This window comes from Lynx canadensis, chromosome D2 (genome assembly GCF_007474595.2).
Source record: "Lynx canadensis isolate LIC74 chromosome D2, mLynCan4.pri.v2, whole genome shotgun sequence".
Classification (NCBI taxonomy): Eukaryota; Metazoa; Chordata; class Mammalia; order Carnivora; family Felidae; genus Lynx; species Lynx canadensis.
Window position 1 is genome coordinate 69,720,819 of NC_044313.2, and position 24,978 is coordinate 69,745,796.

General features: G+C 53.0%; 1 protein-coding gene across 2 annotated transcripts in view; it reads right to left on the reverse strand.

The window, feature by feature from the left end:
- Nucleotides 1-7,052: 7,052 nt before the first annotated feature.
- Nucleotides 7,053-24,978, reverse strand: part of CD2H1orf198 (chromosome D2 C1orf198 homolog) — a 30,906-nt gene continuing 12,980 nt past the window's right edge. The window contains exons 2-5 of one of the 2 annotated variants that reach the window (XM_030334392.1): nucleotides 23,495-23,545; nucleotides 13,597-14,130; nucleotides 9,901-9,960; nucleotides 7,053-9,495 (exon numbers count right to left, since the gene is read on the reverse strand). In XM_030334392.1, the coding sequence (XP_030190252.1) occupies nucleotides 9,904-9,960; nucleotides 13,597-14,130; nucleotides 23,495-23,545 (642 nt within the window). In that variant the 3' untranslated portion in view covers nucleotides 7,053-9,495; nucleotides 9,901-9,903. Of the gene's footprint in view, nucleotides 9,961-13,596; nucleotides 14,131-23,494; nucleotides 23,546-24,978 lie in introns of both variants that reach the window. The other variant, XM_030334391.1, reaches the window with a different exon arrangement.

Consider the following 24,978-nt stretch of genomic DNA (forward strand, 5'->3'; position numbering starts at 1 on the left):
CTTTTATTGTCCTTTTAATATTCAAAGGATCTATAGTGATGTCCCTTTTTCATTCCTGATATTACTAGTTTGTGCTTCATTGCATGTGTGTGTAAATGAGGTGTCTCTCTTTTTAAATTAGCCTATCCAGCATTTTATCAATTTTACTAATTGTTTTCAAAGACCTAGATTTTGAAATATCAACTATTTCGCTCTTGCTGGACCATTTTCTGTTTAATTGATTTCTGCTCTTTATTATTTCCCTCCTTTGCTTAACTTGTTCTTCTAGTTTCTTATGGTAAAAGCTTAGAGAATTAACTTTTTAGATCTTTCTTCTTTTCTAATGTAAGCATTTAAGCTATAATTTTCCCTCTAAGCACTACTTTAGCTGTGTATCACTGATTTTGATATGCCGTATTTTCAGTTCATAATGTTTTCTAATTTTTCCTTGTGATTTCTTCTTTGGCCCATGAATTATTTTAAAATATAATATTTAATATCTAAATATGTGAGGATTTTCCAGACATCTTCCAGCTCTGATTCTCTGATTTAATGCGTTTCAATCAGAGACCATACTCTGGATGAGTTCAATCCTAATTTTATTGAGACTTATATGACCCAGAACGTATTGTATCTTGGTGAATTTTTCACCTACCCTTGAAAAAAAATTGTAATCTGTGGTTGCTGGGGAGAGTGTTCTACAAATGTCACTTATGTCAAATTGATTACTGATATTCTCTTATATCCTCACTGATTTTCCATCTCCTGATTCTATCAATTACTGAAAGCGTTGTAACCTCAAACTCTACGTGTTAACTTGTCTATTTCTCTTTTTGCTTTTTTCATTTTGTTTCATGTATTTTGAAACTCTGTTGTTGGCTGCAGAATGCTATGTGCTCTTTATTAATATAGCCCCCCCACCCCGTGATGATAAAATGTACTTTTTACCCCCTGACAATATTCATGGTACTAAGTCTAATTTGTCTGACAAAAATATATCCACTTCAGCTTTCTGGTGATTAGCAGCTACCTGGGAGATTCTTTTCTGTCCTTTTACTTCTCGTTTATCTGTGTCTTTGTATTAGAGTGCATTTCTTGTAGACACCATCTAGTTGGGACTTGCTTTTTTATCCAGTCTAAAAATTTTGCTTTTTTTAAAAAAATTTTTTTTAAGTTTTATTTATTTTGAGAGAGAGAGCGAGAGAGAGAGCGAGAGAAAGAGAGAGCATGAGCAGGGGAGGAGCAGAGAGGGAGAGAGAGAATCCCAAGCAGGAGCCCAATGCCGGGCTCGAACTCAGGCACCGTGAGATCATGACCTGAGCTGAAACCAAGAGTTGGATGCTTAACTGACTGAGCCACCAGGTGCCCCCAATTTTTGCTTTTTAACTGGAGTTCTTAGGCCACTTGCATGATTATCAATTATTATCAATTGTAACATAATTGTCAATACAGTTGTGCATAAACCTACCATCTTGCTATATGTTTTCTATTTGTTCCATTTGTTCGGTTTCTATTTTTCCTCTCTTCCCGCTTTCTGATACGTTTTAGCATTCCACTTTGCTTCCACAATTTATTATCTACGCGTCTGTCCTTTCATTTTTAGCAGTTTCTATGTGGTTTACACTGTGCACGTTTAACTTCTCAGTCTTACTTTAAATAATATGACATCACTTTATGTATAATGTAAGCTCTTTACAGCAGTATATTTCTGTTTCTCCCTTTCATCTCTTCAATTATTGTCACACATTTTACTTCTACATGTTATAAATGTCACAATCCATTGCTATTATTTTTGCTTTAAACAACGATCTTCCTAAAAGTTTTTAAATCTGAAAAAAAAAAGGCTTTTACCCGCCTATTTACTTTTTTCTGTACTCTTCCTTTGTGCAGATTCGAACTTCTAAGTATCATTTTCCTTTAGTCCAAATAACTTTAATATTTCTTGTAATGCAGGCCAGCTGGTGATAGATTTTCTCAGTGTGTGTGTGTGTGTGTGTGTATAAAGTACTTTGCCTTCAATTTTAAAGGACTTTTTTTTGCTGGTTGTTAAATTCTAGGTCAATAACTCTATTTTTCTTTTCAGCACTTTAAAGATGTTTCTCCATTTACTCAAGCTTGGGAGAAGCCTTTTTTTTTTTCTTCTGGCTGTTTTTTGGGGTTTTTTTTGTTTTTTTTGTTTTTGTCTGTTTTGTTTTTGTTTTACAAATGTTCTCTTTCTTACTGATTTTCAGTTATTTGGGGCATGGGGTGTGTGTGTGTGTGTGTGTGTGTGTGTGTCTTACCTGGGGCTTAATGAACTTCTTGAATCTGTGGGTTTATAGTTTTTATCAATTTGGGAAATTTTGGCCATTATTTCTTCAAATATTTTTTCCATCCCTCTGGTCTCCTTCTGGGATTTTGATTACTTATAACTGGATCACTTAGGATCTTCCCACATGACTCTGCAGTTCATTTTCCCCCCTATCGGTTTGCTTCATTTTGGATAGAATCTACTGCTGTCTCCCCGTTCATTTATTTCTGCAGTGTATCATCCAATTTTATTCTACTCCAGTGAAATTTTCATTTCAGGGAGTTTCATCTCAGTTCTGTTCCTCTCTTCTTTACATTTTACAGTACATCCTCGAGGATAAGGATCATATTTATTAATAGTGGCTTGGAAATCCTGTCTGCTACTCCCATCATCTGTCGTTTCTGGGTTGGTCTATTGACTGGTTGTTCTTCTGTGTAGGAGTCCTATTTCCCTGCTTATTTGTATGTCTAGTAATTTTTGATTGCTGGCTGAACAGTGTGAATTTGGGGTTTACTGCTAGATTTGGTAGCATTCCCATAGAGTTCTAGTTGGACATATTCTGGTGGGCAGCTAAGTTATTTGTGAATTGGTTTGATCCTTTCACGTCTTGTTTTAGAACTCCTTCAGGGAAGATTTGGAGCATCCTTTATTCTAAGGCTGATTTAGCCCTGTCTCTAGTGCAAGCTTCTTCTAGGATCTCTGGTGAGGGCCCCACAGACTCAACTTGGCCTATACTCTACCTGGAGGGAACCTGACTGATTCCTGGCCTCGTGTGAACTCGGGGAGGCCATTCTTGCCTACCTTTCACTCCACACATGCACAGGTTGGCCAAAGAGGCCAAAGAGACCTTTTTGTTTTGTTTTCTTAAGTTTATTTGAGAGAGTGAGAGCGTGAGCACATGCATAAGCAGGGAAGGGCCAGAGAGACAGAGAGAGAGAGAGAGAGAGAGAGAGAGAGAATCCCAAGCAGGCTCCACACTATCACTGTGGAGCCCAACACGGGGTTCAATCTCACAAACCACGAGATCATGGCCTGAGCCAATAATCGAGAGTCAGACACTTTACCAACTGAGCCGCCCAGGTGCCCCATGGCTTTCGCCAGAGACTTAAGGGAGCCCCAGTGCAGACCTCTGGAGATCTTACTCTCTGGAACTTTGCCTTTTCAATTCTAGCCCTCTTGGCCTCCCCAGTCTCATTCTCTTCATTTCAGCAAGATAGCCAGTCTCTGTCCGGATCCCCACTCGCTGGGCTGCCGTCCAGAAACTGTCTCCAACATACCCAAGGGGAATCCTAAGGCATGTTTCTGGAGCTTCTTCTCCGCACAGTTCTCTCCTGCAAATTCCAGCCATCTGTTCCCTCCCCCCCGCCCCCCAACTCTTTCTCCTCAGCTGGGTGAGACTTCTGCAACGTGGTCTAGAAAACGCCTCAAGGTAGAAAGCCAGGACAATCCCCAGGCTTACTCCCCTTGCTTTCCTTCTTTTGGGATCACAGTCCTGCAATGCCTGCCGTCCAGTCCACACATAGTTTGTCACCTATTGTCTCCAGTGTTCTAGTGGTTTATAACATGGGGGTTAAGTCTCATTTGGATTACTTTATCATGGCTAGAAGCAGAAATCTTGTTTACTTCTCAGTGGTTTTCAACCATAAAATTGTGGGGTCGTATGCTCAGTCAGCCTCCTCCAGGAGAATGTAAGCCCCGTGAGTAACTGTGTTACTGAATGCACAGTGCCCAACACCGGGCTGCAACACGGTAAGAACTATGAAGCAAACGATGGATTATTGTAACCCTGGGGCTAGGTGTCGGCCCGAATCGGCGGAGGGAGACACGATGAGGGGTGGAGGGAGGGAAGCGGCACAGAGAGAACTGCCAGGGCCCATGTGGTTGCCAGACTTGCATTTGGATCTCATTTCCAGCCAGGACCATCCCCACATGCTTACTTGGACCCGGACATTTTTCACCATACGAGACTGGCAAAAAAAAAAAAAAAAAAAAAGTTGGTTTTGTGTTAAAGCAGTAGACTGTGTTTTCCACACGTTCTGTAACATAGTTAGAAAATTTTAAATAATTTTTAGAGACCCTCACACATATTACTGTCTATGGTTTTATTGCCTAACGAGTTCTTGGTGGGCATAAACTTCAGATGGCTGTGGTAAAGGCAGCCAAGTGACAGAATCATCTTCTCTGCAGTGTCCTCCCAATGTCACACAGCCTGTGTGACTTCTGTCCCCCGAGGACCAGGGCGTCAGGTACCACTAACCCCTGCCCTCACTCTCCTCCCAATCTGCTCAGTGGCCCCCGGCTGGTGTTACAGAAGCACCTGAATTAATCCAGGAGGCTTTATAGGTGTTGGCTGATGTGCAACTTCGGTTGCACCAAATGCAACCAGAGACGAGCCACAAAAGAGCTAACCAATGCTGGCCACGGGCCACCTCTGACCTAACCCACCAGCTGAACAAATGAGTCTCTTGTCTGAAGTGAGAGATCAGAACAGACCTCGATTATGAGAGATAGCAAATTTCACGCAAGCAGGCACTTATGGCATGCGATCGCCACTGGTGCACTCCAGATCTGCTGTCTTTCTTTCTCTCTCTCTTTTTTTTTTTTTTTAAATAATTATTTATTTTCTGAGAGCGAGCGACAGAGTATGAGCTGGGGAGGGGCAGAGAGAGAGGGCGACACAGTATCCGAGGCAGGTTCCAGGCTCCGAGCTGTCAGCACAGAGCCCGACGCGGGGCTCGAACTCACGGACCGTGAGATCATGGCCTGAGCCGAAGCCAGAAGCCCAACCGATGGAGCCACCGAGGCGCCCCAATGTTTCTTTCTTTTTGAGAGAAAGAGAGCACCAGCAGGGGAGGGGCAGAGAGAGAGAGACGGAGACGCAGAATCCGAAGTAGGAGCCCATCTACCATACAGCGTTGGGTAAGAATCTGTGCTCACATCTCTCCCGGGGGTGAGCCCCCCTCCTGCCAGTCTGTGGTGCCACTTTGACCCTCAACGGAGGTCTCATATACACACGGCTTTGTCCCGAGCTCCCTACCCTATTTCACTGATCTGATCATCTATCCTCAAACCAATACCCACAGACAACATTTCGATGGCCTTCTAACGTGTTCCTAAGTGACACAGCAAGTCCCCCCCTCTTATACCTCAGTGAGCTATCATTTCTCCATCCATGACTTTGTGCCAATTTGTCAAATTTCTCAAAATATCCAACCATGATTTTGGTTCACGTCGCGCTAACTCTTACAAAATGATTTGGAGGGAATGAACGTTTTGATATCACTACATTAGCCCACCCGGGATCATTCAGATCTTTTTTCTACATCTTCTGTCTCCTTTTCACCGTTTGAAAGAAGTTTTTGTATACCTGTTGAGGTTGATTCCTGGATACTTTACGTGTTTGACGGCCATCAGGAGTTGGTATGTTTCTACTTAAGTTTCTAGTTGGTATTGCCACTCTAGACGCAGAAGTTGATCTATCCAGGGCTGCTCACTCGTTCGCTGCCTGACTTTGGATTCAGAATCACTGAGGAAACACCCCCCAAGGTGTTTCCCTCTTGGTATCGAGGCATCTGCAAGGCTGATAAGTTCATCAGGAAATTGCATATGAGCACAGGCTCAGACCGGAGAAAATGCTGGAAAAGCACCATGAATACCCCCACCCCAACAAAGGATATCCTTGTCCCCCCAGATTCAACATCTTCCTCCTGCCTCCACAACGCATCCAGGCATATTCTGCCTCTACGTTGATGACTCCTTCCGGCAGAGAAACTTTATATATACAGGTATGTAATATAGGGATATTAGTATCACATACTTAACTATCGTAAGCTGTCAAACCTACGAGCTCAGGAGTTATTCTGCCTCCTCTCACAATGCGTCTACACAACAATCCAAATGCTTGCGGGTCTCAGAACCTTCACCACAGTCAGCAAGTCAGCAAGTACAGTCACTTGCTGGAATCTTGGGCCCCCGAGGCAGCAAGGCCCCACGGTGCAGGATCGTAAGGCAGAAGTCTGTCGGCCTGGATCACCATTTTCCTGAGAGGTATTAGTTTTAAAAGTTTTTTTGATCTGGAAAATTGACATCTAAAAATTCCCTTCCGGGGCACCTGGGGGGCTCAGTCGGTTGAGCATCCGACTTCGGCTCAGGTCACGATCTCACGGTTCGTGGGTTCAGGCCCTGCGCTGGGCTCTGTGCTGATGGCTCGGAGCCTGGAGCCTGTTTTGGATTCTGGGTCTCCCTCTGTCTCTGCCCCATCCCTGCTCATGCTCTGTCTCTCTCTGCCTTAAAAATAAATAAAAACATTAAAAAAAAATTTTTTTTAAATTCCCTTCCATCTGTAGCTGGTAACTTACCACCTGCACTTTAACGGATGCAATAGCATTCATCGGCCATGCTTAATCTTGTTATTTTTTCCAAGGAAAATCCATTTCAACCAGATTCAAGGTAAAAGCTTTCTGGGAGATACCATCTGCTCTTCAGTCAGTCATTGGATGCGATAAGCTCGTCTCTGGGAACCCCTTCCTTGGCTTCCTGGTCACCTAGGGGCTATACAAGAGCCCTCCCTCCGGGGTCCGGTCTACCCTTCAGCTACGGGCCTGTGCACCTCGACCACCGCCACCCACCAACCTGCAGCGGGCGCGCGTCAGGCCCGTGCCCGGTGGGCTTCTTGAAGCCCACGCTTGCTTAACTAGCACCAACCCTCTCTTCTCTGTGTGCAACAGCAGTCATCCGGAGGGGCTTCCTGACTCGAGTAGAGCCCCCAAACAGACACACCTCACATATTTTAAATGGCTTTATTAAAGGCTATTAATATAAAATACAACCAAGTTACAAGTCGTAAGAATTCTTCATTTTTTGGAAAACGTGTATCAAAGAAAGGGAAGCGCGAAGAAAGGGAGGGGGGCTCTGACATCCACGTGGGGTCCGGCGCGCGGCGAGGGCTGGGCGACGGACCCCAGCTGTCCCCAAGTGGACAGCACCCCCAAACCCAGAGAGCGGGGTGGGGACCCTCCCCTCCCCCCCCAAGGGGAAGAACGGAAACTGGTTTCTGACTTCCTGGGGGAGAGTTTATGAAACAGTCACCCGAAGCAAGACGCTAAATCCTTGAGCTAAATCCCAGGTGCGCAGAACGGGGAGCGGGGGACACCCCAAAACCAAATACAGGCTTCAGTTGAAAAGTGTGTCTTTTTAAAATAATACATATAAACGTCTGGTTCTAGGAACTTCATCCTGACACAGGGGGGTGGGGAGGAGGTGGCCAACCTAAGAGCTGAATTTTTCCTTACTGACCATCTTTACACAGACCGCCCGGGGTTACGACCAGGATCCTCAGGTCAGGCGGGATGGGGATTGGCCAGCCTGTGTCCTCCGGGCCCCTTCACGTCTCCTTCTCAGAAGCGGAGCAAAGCCACGCGGCTTGAGGATTTCCTAAGTTGTGACTTTACATTTCATCTCAGGAGGCTGCCCCATCATGAAACATTACGCCCTGTCGTAAGAGATAACTAAACACTCGGGGTAGCGGGCCCCGGGCGGCACCGGGTGACGCAGAGGCTTTCAACAACCCCCTGCGCCCCCTGCGCCCCCTGGGGTGGGGGGCGGGGGGGGACGTGAAAGGAATAACCGGGCTTTAGGAGAAAGTTGGAAAGGCCTCAGAATTGTCTCGCAAGAGAACAGACACATCACTGTGGGCTAACTGTCCCCAGGTGCAGTTCCTCCCTGGCCACATCAGCGTCGACGAATACAAACTCACACCTGGACATCTCTCTCTCTCTCTCTCTCTCTCTCTCTCTCTCTCTCTCTTTTTTTAAGGAGCCCTGTTTTCAAGCGCGGGCTCTAAAACAGTGCACTGCCCTCCAGGCTGGAAGTAGAGGCAGGTGGGAAGCCCGGCTCTGAGGCTCAGTGGCTGACTCGAGGGGCTGGCACCCCGGCTGGGATTTCTAAGTTCCCTTTTCCGTCCCCGCCACGTTCTGAGCCTTTTTTTTTTGCCCTTGGACGTTTCAACTATCCTCAAATGGTACAAGAAGAAATCTGTATTTGCCATAACGCAGCCAGTCACCCACGTAGGAAGGTCACATCCACAACCCCAAGGGGCCAAATGAGGTTCAGGGACATAATGCGATTGGCAGAAACCCAGGCAAAAGTTGGCCAGGCCGCAGCTTTGGCAGGAATCTTCCTGGGGAAAATAAGGCGCCACGTGCTTTACCCTGGACGCTGTGGAAACCACTTAAGGGTGTCGTATGAGACAGAAACGCATTTTTAAAAAGACACACCTTGGTACGGAAACCGGGCGCTCACTCGCAGGACTCACAGGGGTTAAGGCTTCAGGTGAGGAGAACACAGTGAGAGGCAACGTGTAGATCGCGCTCGGGCATGTCCAGCAGGGGGCGCAGCTCGGGGCCAACGGGCAGGGCGCAGGCTTCCCAGGGTAAGGGCCACTCTCCTCCTCGCCCTGCCCCACCCACCACGCCTGGGGCATGGGCCACCTTGCCCAGGCAGCCTGGGGGCCACCTCCATCTGAACGGCAGCGGGCAGCAGTCTGGCTCCAAGAGACACCGTGGATAGGACCGCAAGGGGTCTCCAGGGGGCGCTGCTGGGGCGCTGCAGAGACGACTCCTTCTGCTGGTGGTCAGGGATGGCAGAGAGATCCATCAGGAGAGTCTAAGCAGTCCTTGGGATGAAGGACGTCCACCGCCCCTGCCAGCCTCCCGCTGGAAGGTTCTACCGCAACCGATCAGAAGGGCTCTGTCCTCCAACACCTGCCACCTGCCCTTCATTCCTGCAGATGTCCCGGACCCGGGAACACCCACCGGGGCCACAGGAGGAGCAAAGAACCTCCAAACGGAAACCAGTACACGCCCAAGAAGAAGTGGAGCTTCACAACCTCTAACTCTACATACAAAATAATGACAAGTTAATACAAAACTTTTAAACATGCAACTCTTCTTAAACGACGACGAACAGCTCGAGTACGGATCGGGGCGGCTTGAAGACCATCTCTGCTCTGTGCCAACAGTGGGGTTCCTGGAAATGACGTGAGGGTAGAGCGTGGCACACGATGCAAGGGGCGTGGCGTCAGGGAGCCCTGGGCATCCGGGAATGCTGGGTGGGGAGGAATCTTCCCGCGGTCACGGCCAGCCCGGCACACTGAGGCCGCCACAGCCGAGGGCATCACCGACAGCCACCCAGCAAAGCGCACGCCGCTCATGTCAAAAGGGGAGAGGCTAAAGGAGAAAGAGACGGAAATCGCTTTTATGGTTTTGGGGACACGATGAGAAAACTCTTTCTCCGGGGAGGGGGGAAAACGGGGTGGAATTGGGAACAGAGGCTTTATTCACGAGACCTACTCAATGCCTTAACGGTCGTTTAAAAATTCCAAATGTAAAACTTCTGTTTATCAAATCACTGAAAATAGCATATATATCTGGCCTTACCAAAAAAGAGAAAAATCTGGAAATCCGGACAAGGCGATATTTACCAGTTTCCAAATGATTAAGAAAAGAGCGTACAGAAACCAGGAAAATACACAGGGAAATATTGCCCTTTTTTTTTTATCCTCCTCCACCACACCACTTTGGAAAACATTTAGGGGTTCTTGGTTTTATTCTTATTATTTGGTTGTCTGATACATTTTACCAGTTGTCCAGAAAATCAAATCCTGTCTTCAAGACGACATTACTTGAGGTGACCTGCGGAAGGGACAGAAACACAGCAAAGTAAGATACACTTTTTTTTTTTTTTTTTTTTTTAGTTACGGATAATCTAAAAACAGCATCTCATTTAAATTGACCCAAATGAGATGCCTTGCTTTTATCTCGGAGGCTCCCTGACCTCAATTTGCCTCAGTGCTTGGGACCAGAAAATGAAATAAACTTCAGGGTGAGCTACCCGCTCCGGGATCCAACACTTCTCCCCCTCCGTCCCCAGGCAGGTCTGAGAGCAAGTTTACAGACCTACCCACAGAGAAGAGGAGAAAAATGTATGTCCTCTGTCTGTGCAGGGACAGGCATGCTGGAATCGAGTCATCGTGGAGTAAGCGGACAAATGACAAAGACAGTCTTTCTACTGCCTTCTAGCACAAGCACGGGGGTCCGCCGGCGGGCTGCAGCCCTCCCGGGCGAGGACAGGACACCGTGACACCCCACCCTCCACGTAACTGGCCAATGGCAAACTGCCTATGTGGAGACAATGGCAGCAAAGGACTAAGCACATTCACAGGAAGCCTGTCTCGGGCCGGTTTGGCCGCATCCGACACTGATGCAAAGTGGGCCCGTCAGGACATCAGGCAAGCCGTCGTCTCTCTGCTTTCCTACCGGTTTCTTCGGTGAGGTTGGCCACGTCCCTCTCTGCTTTGCACTCAGGGATCGGTTCTTTCCGAGGATTTCACGTGCGGTCGCTGACTCTGCCCTCCCCCTCCACTTTCCTACGTCTCTGCGATTACGACTCTCTCATACTCTACACGTCAGAGGAAGAGCCAGGTGCCGGGTATGAGAGAAAGATCACTGCGGAGGCACGGAGGCGTGTGTGCCAGAAGGAGGAGGCGGGCGAGAAGGGTAGAGGCACAGAATGGAGCCAAGAGATGGGGCAGGGTACCACAGGAGGCAGGGCAGGGAGGGGCCGAGAACGCTGGCTCAAGAGGGTGGGGACTCTGAAAGAACGGGCTAGAAAGCGAAGGTGCGGCTGGCGGAAGGCGGGCGGAGCTCCTGTCACAGGGCCCCCCCCCCCCTTCTTCGGGAGGACAACTCACAAGGCCACCTGCTGAGAGAGGAGCGGAGGCACCCGGAACCCCATTCCGGGGAAACACCCAGCGGACGACCACAGCTCAACGTGACAAGACACGGCTGCTAGAACTGGACAAGGGATCGGAAGAGACGTGCCTCCAAAAAAGGGATACACAAATGGCCAAGAAGCAACATGGAAAGAGAGTCGACATCGCCGAGTACTGGAGGCCTGCGAATCCAAACCACGAGGAGACCCACAGATACCATCTCCCGGCCATTAGGGTGGCTACGACCAAGAACGAGAGAGAACACTTGGCGGTGAGGATGCGGAAAACGCGGCCTTCTTGCGCACTGTCGTGGGGAAGCGAGATGGCACGACCACTGCTGGAAACATAACTTCCTGAGGAAGTTAAGCATGGAATTACCGTACGATCTATCAGTTCCTCTTCTGGCTATATATCCCAAAGGATGGAAAGCAGGGACTTGGGACAGATACTCGTGCGGCCGCGTTCACAAGGAGCATTATTCACAAACGGCCAGGCAACGGAAGCCACCCAAGCGTCCATCAGCAGACTGAATGGACAAACAATGGAGGTAAATCCATACGGTGGAATATTATTCGGCCTTCAGAAGGAAGGCAATTCTGACCCATGGCACGACGTGGGTGAACCCCGAGGCCACGACGCGGAGGGCAACAGGCCGGTCACAAAAAGATGGACGCTGTCTGATTTCCGCTTACGTTGAGACGCGAAGAGTCGTCAAATTCGCGAAAATATAAAGTAGGATGGCGGCTGCCAGGGGCTGGGGGAGGAGGGAATAGGGAGTCGGCTGATGGGTGTGGAGTTTCATCTTCCCAGATGGAAGAGTTCTGTGGATGGATGGCAGCGATGGCTGCGTAACAACGCGAATGCATCTCGTGTCACGACCCCTGGGTCTACCGTATACTCAATATGGCACATGGTACGTTACATGTATTTAACCACAATAGACATTTTTCTACATATGAGTTAACAAGGGAAAAAAAAAAAAAAAAAGACAGCCAAAGAGTCTGCTAACATGGAGAAAACCAGCAAGGCACACGCTGAGAAGGGCTTGTGGTAGGGTGGCCCCCAGGCGCGTCCAACTGCCTGGCCAATAGGTAACTTCCCCAGGCTCCAAAATCCAGACCCAATCCTAAAGACCACTCTTTTCCTCCCTCTGGCCATCCTCGTGTGGGAGCAGGTGGTCTCTTTTGATCCCTCCTGCCCTCCCCTCGTCGGGACTCACACAACGCGTCTGACTGCCAGGAAGCACTAATGTTCCCCGGGGTGTGCTGTCCATCTCTGAGATGGACGGGACACAGGACCTTGTCTGTGGTCTCACCCACGTACATGAGCTATCCATGATTTCCCCCCAGAGATGGTTCTCAGCCATGCCTGCACCCAAACTATGGCTTTGTTCATCGTAAATCCACGTCTCAAAACCAAGGCTTCCCGGGGCGCCCGGGTGGCTCAGCCGGCAAAGCGTCCGACTTCGCCTCAGGTCATGATCTCACGGGTCGTGGGTTCGAGCCCCGCGTCCAGCTCTGTGCTGACACCTAGCTCAGAGCCTGGAGCCTGTCTTTGGATTTTGTGTCTCCCTCTCTCTCTCTCTCTCTCTCTCTGTCCCTCCCGTGCTTTCTCTCTCTCAAAAATACATTAAAAAAAAAAAAAATTAAAAAAAAAAAAACAAAACCAAGGCTTCCCGGGAATCTGAAATATAATGACTTTTGGGGTTGTTTTGTTTGTTTGCTTGATGCAGTCCTCCAACACTAGATCCCTTTGAAGTCCTAACCAAACACTGGGCTTTCTCTTCACTGTCTCAGACCAATTGGTAAAGACAATGGTCGATTTCTTCCACAGAGAAATGGGAAAACACTCAGAAGGCACTCGCCCTTATTCTCCTACACCCTTATTCACCTTCACGACATACTCCTCCTCCTCACCCGGTGACCCTCTCAGATCTTTCTTTTGCTTCCCCCCCCCAAAAGAACTCCTTCCTTAGGATTCCTCGCTGGACACATAACCCTACCCTGCTAGGAAATGAGTAGCTGCCAATCATTCCTTGAAGCGAGAGTTTCCTGCGGCAGTGTGGCCGCTCTTGGGGGAGGCTCAGGGGTCCTGCCTGCTTCCTCCGTGCCCCCTTTGGGGCATCCGCCGGTCCCCTCCTCCCCAACACCCAGCCCAACTTTATAGACCCCTCGGTGGAGGGGGGCGTCCGAACCCCTCCCACACTGACCGCCTCCCCCCTGCGAGCTCCTGTGTTCACCGCCCTCCTGCGGTCCCTCCCCTACCTGCCCTCACACACGTGGGGAAAGGCAGCTGGCATCTGAGGCACACCACGAGTAACGGGCAACCAAGTCGTGGCACCGAGATGGACCCACGAAACACGCCCCTGGCGGATTGGTCAGTCGCCGCTCTCCCGATCCCAAAAGTCGCCCAAGGAGTGGGCAGCGGGAGGAAGGGGGAGGGGAAGAAGCAAGCATCTGTGGCCCAGATGCCCCAGATGCCCAGGGAGGGGCATCTGTGGCCCACCCGTCTTGTGGGAGGTCTCCCGGGGTCCCCCCCGGAGGAGGCGGCCACTCACCTGTGTAGGCATGGGTTCCGAGAACAGAGAGTCTTCTACGTCCTCCACGTCCTCCCGCCTGGCCTCGGGAGAGGAAAGCTTCCCCTCAGGCTCGGACGGGGTGGTGCTGGGGCGGGCCTGGACGGGCTGAGGTCTCTCGGGCTCGATGCTGACGCAGGGGAGGCCGCGCTGCTCCTGGCGGAGGTTGCCGGGCCTTTCGGCCTTGGCCTCCCTGTCCTTCAGGGCGGGGTCCTGCCGGTAACAGGCAGGCAAGACCTTTTCACCCTTCTCCATGGACTTGATCTGGCTGGGGGTCAGCGACTGGAACTCGGCCTCAGGCCCCTCTCCCCGGGAGCGCTCGGCGTTGATCTTCCAGAAGGAAGCTTCCTCTTCCTTCCGGGCGGGACCCAGGGCATCCAGGCTGGAGGACTTGCCGCCCTGGGAGGGCCGGAGGGCCTGCGAGCCCTGGGAGGCTTTAGACTGCCTCGGCTCACCGGCCGGGCCGCTGCCCGACTCTTGGATAGACAAGGAGCACACGCTGAACTCCATCTGACTCTGCAGCGGGGACACAGAAAGGAGAGAGTCAGCCTTACGATCCGGTGCAAGGGCTGCACCAGCTCCCACCTCTGCGCGCCCGGCAACATCAACACCGGGTGTCGTCCATCTGCCGAAACCGTCTGCCCCTCAGGACGGCCATCGGCCAAACCCACCACACGGCAGCGCGGCCACCCAGGCCCCCAACGGCGCAGAGGCTCTGACTCACTGATGACTGAGGCCTCACTGCCTGGGGAGCAGAGCACCCCCTTGTCTTGTCGGGACTGATTCCAGCGCCTTCCAGAGGAGGAGCTGTCTGGCGGTGACCGCCCTCCCTGGGAAGGTGATTGAGAAGGTGCACGGCCCAGCCGGGCACAGCACAGCCGTGAAGGTCAACACCCGGCCCCCACTGCCCAGGCCCTTTGCTCCTGACCTAGGGCGGCGGGAGGGCGGACAAGCGTGAAAGAAACCAACCGAGCCAGACCCTGCTCTCCTGGACAAAACCACGAAGGTCAAGGGTGGGCCTGAGTGCAGCCTCGGAGACCCGACCCACCCGGCCTCGCCTGCTCTGCCTTCTCGAAGCCTGCTACAGAATGCACGCCTGTGTGCCCCAGTTCTCCCGCGGAAGCCCTAACTCCCAAAGTGACGGTAACAGGAGGTGGGGCCTTTGAGGGGTGATCAGTCTGAGATGAGGTCATGAGAGTGGGGCCCCCCACGATGAGACCGGTGTCCTTATCAACACAGACACAAGGGCAAGGATCTCTCTCCCACCGCTCACGGACACGAGGAGGGGGCTGTCCTGCAAGCTAGGAAAGCGGGTTCTCACCAGAACCCCGTCACACTGTCACCTTGACCTCGCGGCCTCTACGACTGTGCGAAATGAACATCTACTGTTTGACCCCCCCCCCCCCGCCCCCGTATTTGTTGTGGCCTCACAAGCCAAGCAAGACCGTGTGTCACGCAGAGGGGTCCTCTGCTGGGACACTCACCGCTCAGCAGGGCTCTGCAGCTCTGACCTCGTCCTGGTCCTGGAAGGCGGATGCCATCGCCCACCTGTGAGCCTAGGCCCCCGAGGCCACGGCAGCGCCCCCACCCGGCCCGACTGTCCCAGAAATGCCTTCCTTGGTCCGAGACTGCTCAGCACGGCGGCCTCTAAAAACGCCAGTGCTGCTCTGTCCTGGAGAACAAATCATTAGATGGAAGGAATCCCAAGCCCCATCTCCAGGCCAGAGCACACGGACAGGGCCTCCCGGGCCTGCACAGCAAGCAGTCTCCCGCCTCAACCATTTCTAAAATCAATCTCGAACAATCTTGAACATTCCTCTCTTCCTCCCCACTTTGCTCTCAGATCCTCCTCTTCTTCTTCTTTTTTTTAATAAAAGCAATGAAACTGCACTGATAATGCGCAGAGTCGAGGAATCAGGAAAAAAGCATTTTCTTTCTACCTTTTGCATTTTGGGGGAGCCATTTTCGTACACGTATCACAGGAGGCGGTGGTTCTGTTACGCATGTAATTCGGGGTGTTGTGTTTTCACTTACTCGTGAGCACGGCCCACGGGGTTATGTGGTCTTTGTGACCATTATTTGTACTGCGTACAAGCTACTTCCCTGAGGAGCTGCCTCACCGTCTACTTAGCCGTTTTCTCACTCGCGGACAACCTGCGTCTTCTGACCTGTGTTCTTACCATTAAGGCTGCCACAACCACCTTCGTGCCTACAGCGCTCGCCCGTGTGGACCTCGTTTCTTCAGATCGGCTTCCCAAAGTGAAATGTCAACACAAAAGCTTCCCTCTCTTGCGGTTCTAGGTGCATACCAGCCAGCTTGTTTTCCAGGGCTGCCCCGATTTCTAACGCCACCAGCCCGGCGATGTATCAGAGGATATTTTCAGTCACTGTTTCCACGTGGACACGGTGGAATTCAAAACCGTGCTAACTTAACGTACAAAACACGGTTCTTCGTTACTTGAAGGCATATGCCTTCGCTTGGTTTCACAAACTGGCCTGCGGTCTCAGTCTGACACTTCTCCAAAAGCCTGGGCTCTGGTGGCCACAGGTCACTACTCAAGGCTTGTAAACGAGATGTGATAAAGCCACGAGAAAAAAACTACGTTCGAATCACGAGCACAGGTGCGCTGAAGCTCGCCGTTACGCCAAGGAAAAGACGTCAGAGCTCTGACGGTCGCGGGTGCTCGAGTGCGTCTAATGCATCGGGCGCTTTTTCGTTGTTGTCGGACTGGGTTTGGTTTTTTGTTTTTTGTTTTTTTTTAAGTTTATTTATCTGGAGACAGAGGGAGTGTGAGCGGGGAAGGGGCAGAGAGAGAGAGGGAGAATCCCGAGCAGGCTCCGCGTGGTAAGCGCACCGAGTCCGACGCAGGGCTCGAACTCCCGAAACCGTGAGATCGTGACTTGAGCTGAAATCAAGCGTCGGACTGAGCCACCCAGGAGCCCCTTGGGCTGGGTGTTTTGTTTTTTGTTTTAATTTTCATTCTACAGATGAGCAAATGGGACATGGGGAGCAATTCAGTGAACTGTCCAACCTGGATCCGGTCGTGCTGGGCATCACGCCAGGTACAGAAACCAGTGGCCACCAGGGATGACATCCACATAGACACCGGAGAGCCTTGCACACAGCAGGCCTTCTGTAAGTATGTTGATGATCTAATCTGACTTTCTAAAGGGCTGTTTTTGAATGAACCATTCTCAGTACTCTGCATATTTCCAAATTCCACACTAGAATACAGGGAGCCTATGGGCATAGAGAGCATGGGTTTCTTTAAGTAAGCAAGTTGCTAAAGATACCTCGGAAGTGGAGACCAAGGCTTAGAATGGAGTTGACTTTGATCTGGAAATTGCAACGTAAGGAAGGCACTTAAAAGCGAACACTTCATCAAGCCTCGGGCTTTTTTAGGATCAGCAATTTCTCCAGTGGGATCTCTGCTCAGAAGGCTCTGGAAGGCTAGGCTGAGCAACTGTCTACGTGGAAGGCAGCCACGGACCGAGCCAGGGATGCTGTGGAGAGGAGGCAGTCACAGTGGTTCCCAGACTGCTTCGGGCCATCGCTGGAAAGGCGCCCAAGCAGCACTGGCTGGATGTGACATCCTTGAACGCAACGACAGAATGACGGAGGCTGTGCCCATGGCGCCTTGGGCAATCGGAGACCGTGTGGCACTCCTCGAGGGACAGAGCCACCTGGTCAGAAGTCTGCATGGGGCGTTGGCAATAGTCCCAGTGGGTCCCCTCTGGGCTCTGGCTCCTCTCACGCCTTCCTGCCCGCCTTCCTCTGGTCACCAGGGGCCTGGCTCATGGTACCTGTTGTCCACAGCAGGGACACGTAGCAGAGCCGGGGTGAATGCTACTCTGGAGCCCCCATTTTGGGTGCCCAGTGTCAGGTCATGGAGTCTGGGCTGCAAAGCTCCCCCCCCCAAGTAGTGTGGCCAAGCCACCGTCCTGTCCTGTGGACTTCGTCAGAGCCTGCAGTCCGGAGACTGCTGGGGACTGTCCCCCTCGCCTTCCACCAGGCCTCTGAAGGCTATGCCATAGCAGAGGTTCTGAGAGACAGGTGTGAGGGGTGCCCTTCTGACACTGGAATGGGTCAGTGAGCAGGACGGGGACGGCCCTGCCTCGTGGAACTGACAGGTCTAATAAGGGGGCCTCTTGTGGATCCCGTGATGACCACCGGAAGGTGGAAAGTGCAAGGATGACGAAGTTCCAGATGCCGCTCTCTTATTTCTGGGAAGAAGGCTGTTTTTCTTGGGGTGGAGAAAGCGCCCTTGGGAAGGGAGGCGGCGTCGGCCGCGTCCACCAACGCTGGGCGACATCGAGCCGGGGCCCGGCAGAAGGACGCGACCTGGGAAGAACAGCCAACGGGTCAATGACTCCAGCTCGCCCACCCGGGGACGGACGGGAAGTCAGGGTGGGGGAATCCGACTCTGCAGTCTCACGCAATCTTTGAGACGGGAGATGGGGGAGTAAAGGGGAAAACCCCCCCCCGCCCCCGTCGCAGCAACGGTGACAGCTCATCACCCCCCCACGTCCCGGGCGCTAGCTAAAGCCCGAGGGAGGACGGCGCGGGAGGATCTTGTCCAGCCAGGCCAGGACTGGGCGTCAGTCACCCCATGTGGGGAACTGGGTCTCAGCTGGCCGCGTCCGTTCTAAAAACAGAAAGACCACAACCGAGCCCAGGATCTATTTTTACGCCCCGCTCACTGGAGAGGAATGTGTAATATTTCAGTAAAGGGGGAGTGCGCGCAGCCAAAACTAACTGTTGGGCTTGGCAGCGTCCGACCCATCGAAATTGTTGAGACAAAGGCTACAGAAGCGTTGTCAGGAAACATCCTAGTTTACTGGAGCAAATCTGCATAAGCCCACAAGCCATCTAGCATTTATTCTCCCACCTCCTCCTCCAAAGAAGGAAAGAGGAGGAGAAGGTACGAAAAACTTTTAGAATCACAAAACCAGGAGAAGTGACAGCCTGACAGGGAAGGCACGGCAGGACTTGGCCACTGGGGACGTCAGACCCTCCGGGCCCGCAGGGGGAGGGGCAGGGCCTGGTGGATTCCCCGCCCCCAATCCCCAGGCACTGGGCTCGGACCAGGGGCTAAATTACATACTCCTATGCTTTTCCCAGGGAGCAAGGGGACCTACAGACACGTGGATTAATCCTGCTCCAGCCCCCATACCCGTATGTCAGGCGGAGTGAGCCTGGGGAAAAACCCAACAGAGGCCCAACAGCTGGGAGGTGCACCGGGGCCCCGGGTGCCGAGTTTCCAAGGTTCAGGGGCCAATGACAGCCTCCACTGCCCACCCCCACCCCCCGCCAGGGGCTCATCATCTCACGGGGACAACAATAGTAATGCCACATTTTCATCTAAGAGGCAGCCAGGTTGCTACGGCACAGCTTATGTATGTGGTGCTGGGCTCGGATGTCTAGTCTACACCCCGCACTCTATGCCTTCATTTTCTTATCTGTAAAACGGGGCTGTTGCGAGGCTCACACGAGAGAAGGCACGGCAGGTGCTCAGCAAAGATGGGGGGCACGGGAGCCGTGGGAATCAGAAGAACGCGGGTTTGCAGCGCGTCTGGACAGACCGGATCCTCACAGATGGATGGGGTGGGGGGTGAGCAATGGCACCGAGGCAGGAAAGGCCATGGCTCCTGGGGCAGGAGAGCACGGTGTCTGGGGCGCGGGGCTGAGGGCCACAGGACATACCAGCCGGAAAGACCCCTGGGGCCAGAGGTGCAGGGCTAGGGCCACTGGGCTGAAGGAACAGACACATCCCCCCACACACAGAGACCCAGGAAAGGTCAGGGTACCACAGGGCTCAGCTCTGACTCTCAGGAAGGTGAGCCAGGGTCAGAACGGGGGGCAACGAGGAGGGAGCCGTGACTGCTGGGCAGAGACGGGGGTCTCGGCGAAGAAGGTCCGGGGACCTCAAGCAGCACAGGAGTCAGGCTGGGACGGGGGCACAGGGTGGCTCCAAACTGTCACTGGCAGTAAGGAGAGAAGGCAAGCAGAGCTACGGGCTGGAAGCAAGGGACTCCTCTAGGCACTGAACACCCTGACGGGATGCCCTCCTGTCCCGCCACGGGCAGGAGCCACCCGCAAGCCAAACGGACTTGCGCTCCAATCTCTCTCCGTGGATTCAAGCCGCCCGCCAGTTACGGCGTTCTTCGAGCCCCTGCCCAAAACCCTGACCCAGAGCAAGAGCAGGGACACTGATCTCCCAGGGGCGAAAGAATTCAACGTGTGTGCACATCCCGGACCCAGAGCACACAGCACGCAGAAAGTGTGATATCATTCACGGATCTTTCAAAAATTCAGCACAAAGCCTCCTAAGTGCCTACTCTTCTTCCCAAGGAAGGGGCGGGAAGGCCTCCCTACTCTGGGAATGGTTTATATTGGCCCTCAGAGACCTTTTGATGCAGAAGGAAATCAACGAACCCATCCCCACCAGCCAACTTACCATCCCCAAATAGGCAATGCACGCTGGGAGGAGGACCAAGACGGACAGAAAGAAGCCAGACATCTGGGGCAGGGGGAGGGGCGGATGCTTTGAAGGGGGGTTGTCCCTAGAGCCCAGCAACCCAGCGCCAGGGCCTGACCTGCCTCTGCAGACATCTCCTCTAAATTCCCCAGCCCAGACCCACGGGGGAATGCCAAGAATCCTCTCTGCTCCCTGCCTCTCCTCTCTGGAGCATTCCAAGCACTGAGTTTCTTCCTCTCAAAAGATCAGTAGCATGAGAAAGGAATCCACCGAGGGGGGCCCACAGGCTGACAGATGGGTGGGAAAGATAACGGCCCCACTCACCCCCAGCTGGGGCGGGCAGTTCTCCCTCTGAGCCTCCCCTCCGTGCTGGAAGAGGGCAGAGAAACAGGGGCGCCAGGGCAGCTCAGTCTCAGAAGGACGCGCCCCAGGCAGGGAGCGCTGGGCTGGAAGACAAAGCAGGATTTGAACAGGGGGGAACTCTTCCACAGACCATTCTGCACTTGGCCCCCAGCCCTCAAGGGCACTCCCGATCACAGCTGCGTTCCGCTGGGGCAGGGACTCCTGGCCCCCGAGCACAGGGCCAGCTCACTCTCCGTGGGTGGCACCCCCATGGGCTGGCCTAAACGGAGGAGCCCACGCAGAGTTAACAACGATCGGTCAAGCCCCTGGCATTCTCAGTTCTGCCAACAGTCAAGACCCTCGGTCAGGCTGACCCTGGCCTCGGATGACATGACTGCCAGGCTAAGAAGTCAGAGCAGAGAAAGAGTTGGTGAGTGAACAAGGCCAACAGAAGAACGGCTGGGGGAGCCCTGCCCAGCCTGCTGAGCAAATAAATGTCCGCTTTGGGCCATGGAGCTGTGGGGTAGTCTGTTATGCATCAACAGATAACTACTGGAGAGCAAGAGAACCCGCTGCTGGGCCCCGAATCCCACACCTGGAGATCAGGGCCGCCTAAAACCACCTCCTGTTCGCAGCTCTCCAAAGAGGTTCTCACCAGCCCTCAGGGAGAGTGTGACGACGCCCGAAAAGCAAGGAGGCAGGGCGCTCCAAGTTCAGGCCGGGGAGGTGAGTGGTGGCACTTTCTAGAACTCAACGCTGACTTGTGCAGAGTGGAGCCGAGCCTCTCTGCTCCCTGGAATGTTCTCTGCTTTGTCTCTACAAGGTTCTAACGCTAAACTCTGTAAGTCCAACTTCAAGAGATCAAACCAAAAGGTGAGGACCCCGAGTGAGCCCGCCCGTTGGTTACGTAAGCTGGTTCTCTGCAAAGGGGGCAACACCGATTAACTTCCAGAGGCTTCTCGACTGACAAGGTGCCTGGGGGACCTGGCTGGCAGATGTGGACCCTCAGCACCAGCACAGGGTGTGATCTATGTGGGACAGTTAGCTGTCCTCGTTCTCGTTCACCTATGCCCCACACTGGCCCCGGTGGCTGAGCCCCATCTCGGCACCTGCTCCAACCACCGCCCATCCTTGTCCCAGACTGTCATTGCAGCAAGTTAATAACAGATGGAGTGTCCTGTCCCCAAAATAGCAGGTTCAGTAATATTTCACAAGGTAAATTCTTAATAGAGCTGATATTCTCATGGGGCATGAGATGGACGCAGAGCGTAGGCCGTCATCACTCTTTTGACCTCTGTGCCTTCGTCGCTGTGATATCCTCAAACGTAGGACCCGGTCTGGGGAAGTCTGTGCTGCTTTCTGGGCTACTGCGACCGAGGCTGCTTGGTCCCACCCTGCAGAGCGTCTATTTGTCTGTTACCGGTAGATATCACCGGCAGGGTTAGTGCTCCTCAGTTATTCACCGGGGAGCCCAAAAAGAAGACTGTGGCTCCTGGCTGAACGCCAACGTGATGATGCAGTCTCTACCCACCCACAGCTTCCCTGACAGTGTCACTAGACAGGGGATTCCTCGCTGGTTTCAGGAGCCACTGTGTTTCCATGCTGCTCCTGGATGTCCTTCGACCGGGGTCCAGATCCCTAGGGAGACCCCAGCTTCCAGGCACACCGTTTCGCTCGCGCCGCCCTCTGCACAGACCTAGATTACTCATCTGCAGTGGAAATAAAACACGGGCACATGCTGGGTGCAGACGTAGGATGTTCAGGACCCCACGTAAAGGTGCGCTAAAGGCAGCGGGCATCCGCACCCGCCAGGTGGACGCGTGCACCTGCATCGACAACATGTATTTCCAAAACCGCCTCCCAGCTCTCACGTGAGGACCGGATCGTGCACCTCCCCATCTGGGGACGGCTCAGGTCACACGGGGCCCACTCAACAGCTCTGCCTGTAGGCAACAGCGCCCCCTGCCCTCGTCCGCCAGAACCCTGTCAAATGTTCCATTTTCAGACACATGAGGGCTTCCCGGGTGTCTTGTGGACCCCCTCGCTGCCCTGCCCCGCTCTGACCCACCCTCTCCGCAGGCCCCTGCGTGCCCATTTCCGCTGGGATGAGCAATGTGGGCCCAGCCAACGAGCCCCTGCAGGAACAGGCACTTCAGAGCCCTGATCTGACCTCAAGTCCGAGCCCCGTTCCAGGCACACTGCCGTCCTCGTCACCCCATTATGGGGAGAACCCTCCGACACGCAGCACTAAACGTTCTAGACTCTTGCTCGTTTTAGTTGGGTTACAGACACCTGCCTTTTGGTTGCTTGGCCCCCTACTAACGCACTTCTACCGGAGCAGCGAGGCAGGACGGGCGGGGGGGGGGAATAGACAAAGCCAGTTAAGCATGATGCCATGAATCAACTCTAGCAAGAATCATCACCTAGCATCATCATCACCATCAAAGTGAACAAGGGACTAGGGGTCAGCGATCCAAGCTGCACTGTACCGCTAACACCTGTCCATGTGTATCCACTGCCTCATCACCTTCACAGGCTTCCAAGAGTGTATGTCCTTTTTTCCTCCCCACCCGCCGCCCCCAGGACTGTCACGCCTCTAGGCAGACTCTTGCAGGCAATTTTGATAGATCTGCAGTCTCATCTCTGCCACGGTCCCTCTCCTGCCCCTACCCTGAGTTCATTTTAATAACGCCTGCCCCCCCTCAAAAGCTTCTCTCCAAGCTTTGCTTTACGGAGCGCCCCCACTAAGGTGCTGAGTATTGGTCAGCAGAGCCAGGAGCAGAGAGAGCCCCGGATGGGGCTGACTCTGCTTTCCCAGGACGGCCGGGGTCCCGGTCAAGGGGCGACCACTTTAATTCCATCACGATGCCTCCCCACAGGTTTCCTAGCTCATCTCCACGGTCTCCCCTCCTCTCCTTTTCCACCAGCAGGGGGGGCATCACCTGCAGCAGGATGGTGGGGCCTCCGCCTTCGGAGTCCACCGAGAGCTACAAGAAAAATACACAACCACGCCATTCTTTTTCAAAAGGACAAACAAATCTAAATTTAATCCAACTTACCCTCGTTTCCCAGGAGAAAGGGGCAGAGTGCTCATCTTGCCAAGTTATGTCCTGAAATAAAAATGCGAGAATAAATCTGAAACCCAAACCCAAACATACCCCATGCAAACATCCACCCAAGGCCACAGGGTAAGCAAGACTTAGGACTCATCCCAACTCCTGGCTTGGAGCAAGCCTGATGTTTGGGTGCTCTGCGTAGACTGCGCTGACCTTCTCAGTCTGGCCTCACCCTCACCTTTTTGGAGGTGGCCAGGCGCGCCCCTCCCCCACCCAAAGGAGGCTCAGTGAATGAATGGGAGGGAGGCCCTGGGGGAGGGGGGCAGAGGGGGAGGGAATTGATGATTGGGATGTGAGCAGAAAGGGGAAGGGGCTTTACAGACTTGAGCCTCAGCTCTAGGAGGACTAGACATTATGGGAAGATGAGGCAGCCTTCGGAGCCTCCGTTTCCTCACCTGGAAGAGGAGAATCACGCTTCCCCTGCAGGGCTGTTGTAACGATCAACATGGGAACAGAATGTCAGGCAATAACCCTCCAGCCAAAGCCAGTGCAGCTGAGCCTCCGTGCCCTCCCCCCCCCCCGCCCCCATGTGCCCAGCAGAGATCTCGAAAGGGCCGACTGGCAACATCAATGAACATCCCCATTTAGTACAGGTGCCTACTGGTAAGGAGAGCTCTGAAGTCACCCCCACGCTCCCCAGCAGCACACGACGGAAAGCGCCCTCCAGAACCGGAACTGAGAATCTAACCTCGGATCCAACGGGTTTTGCACACTGGTCTGAACACATGAGGGGAACGTCGCCTTTTCCTGGCTACCCCCTCCGAGCCCCCAGCCGTCTTCCTGTGCTACCAAACGTCTCCTCTGTGCCTGCTTCCGCTGGGGATATTTTCGGAACTGAACGTTGGGACATGCTGAAAATGGGTTAAAGTATTTTAAATTGGGACGGTCCTGGGGGCGCCTGGGTGGCTCAGTCAGTTGAGCATCTGGCTTCTGCTCAGGTCACGGTCTCACAGTTTGCGAGTTCGAGCCCCACAGCGGGCTCGCCGCTGTCAGCCTGTCAGCACAGAGCCCGCTCCGTCTGTCCCTCTCCCGCTTGTGCTCTCCCCCAAAATAAATAAGTATTAAAAAAAAAAAAATTGGGACGGCCCTTGCTTAAAGCACCCCTGCTAAGAGAGGTCCTCCCCCCATAGGTGCTCCCACCCCCAGAGTTAGGCCTTCAGGCTCTGTCCCCCTCTGGGTCTGTAGATGCCCTACTTTGGGAGCAGCGCTGTCCCCACCTTAGCCTCTGGGCCGGTTTGCATCGGCCCCATGAGCCTGGCTCTCAGGGCAAAAACTACTAATGAGCTAGAACGTGGGCCACTGCCCTGCCATTTGGAGCTCCAGCTAAACCCCAGGTTTACAAACTCAGCTTACAAACTCTTGTCCCTCCAAAAACGGAAGTGGGCCACCAGGAGGAATGTGAACCAACGGGCCTTTGTGACGAGAGA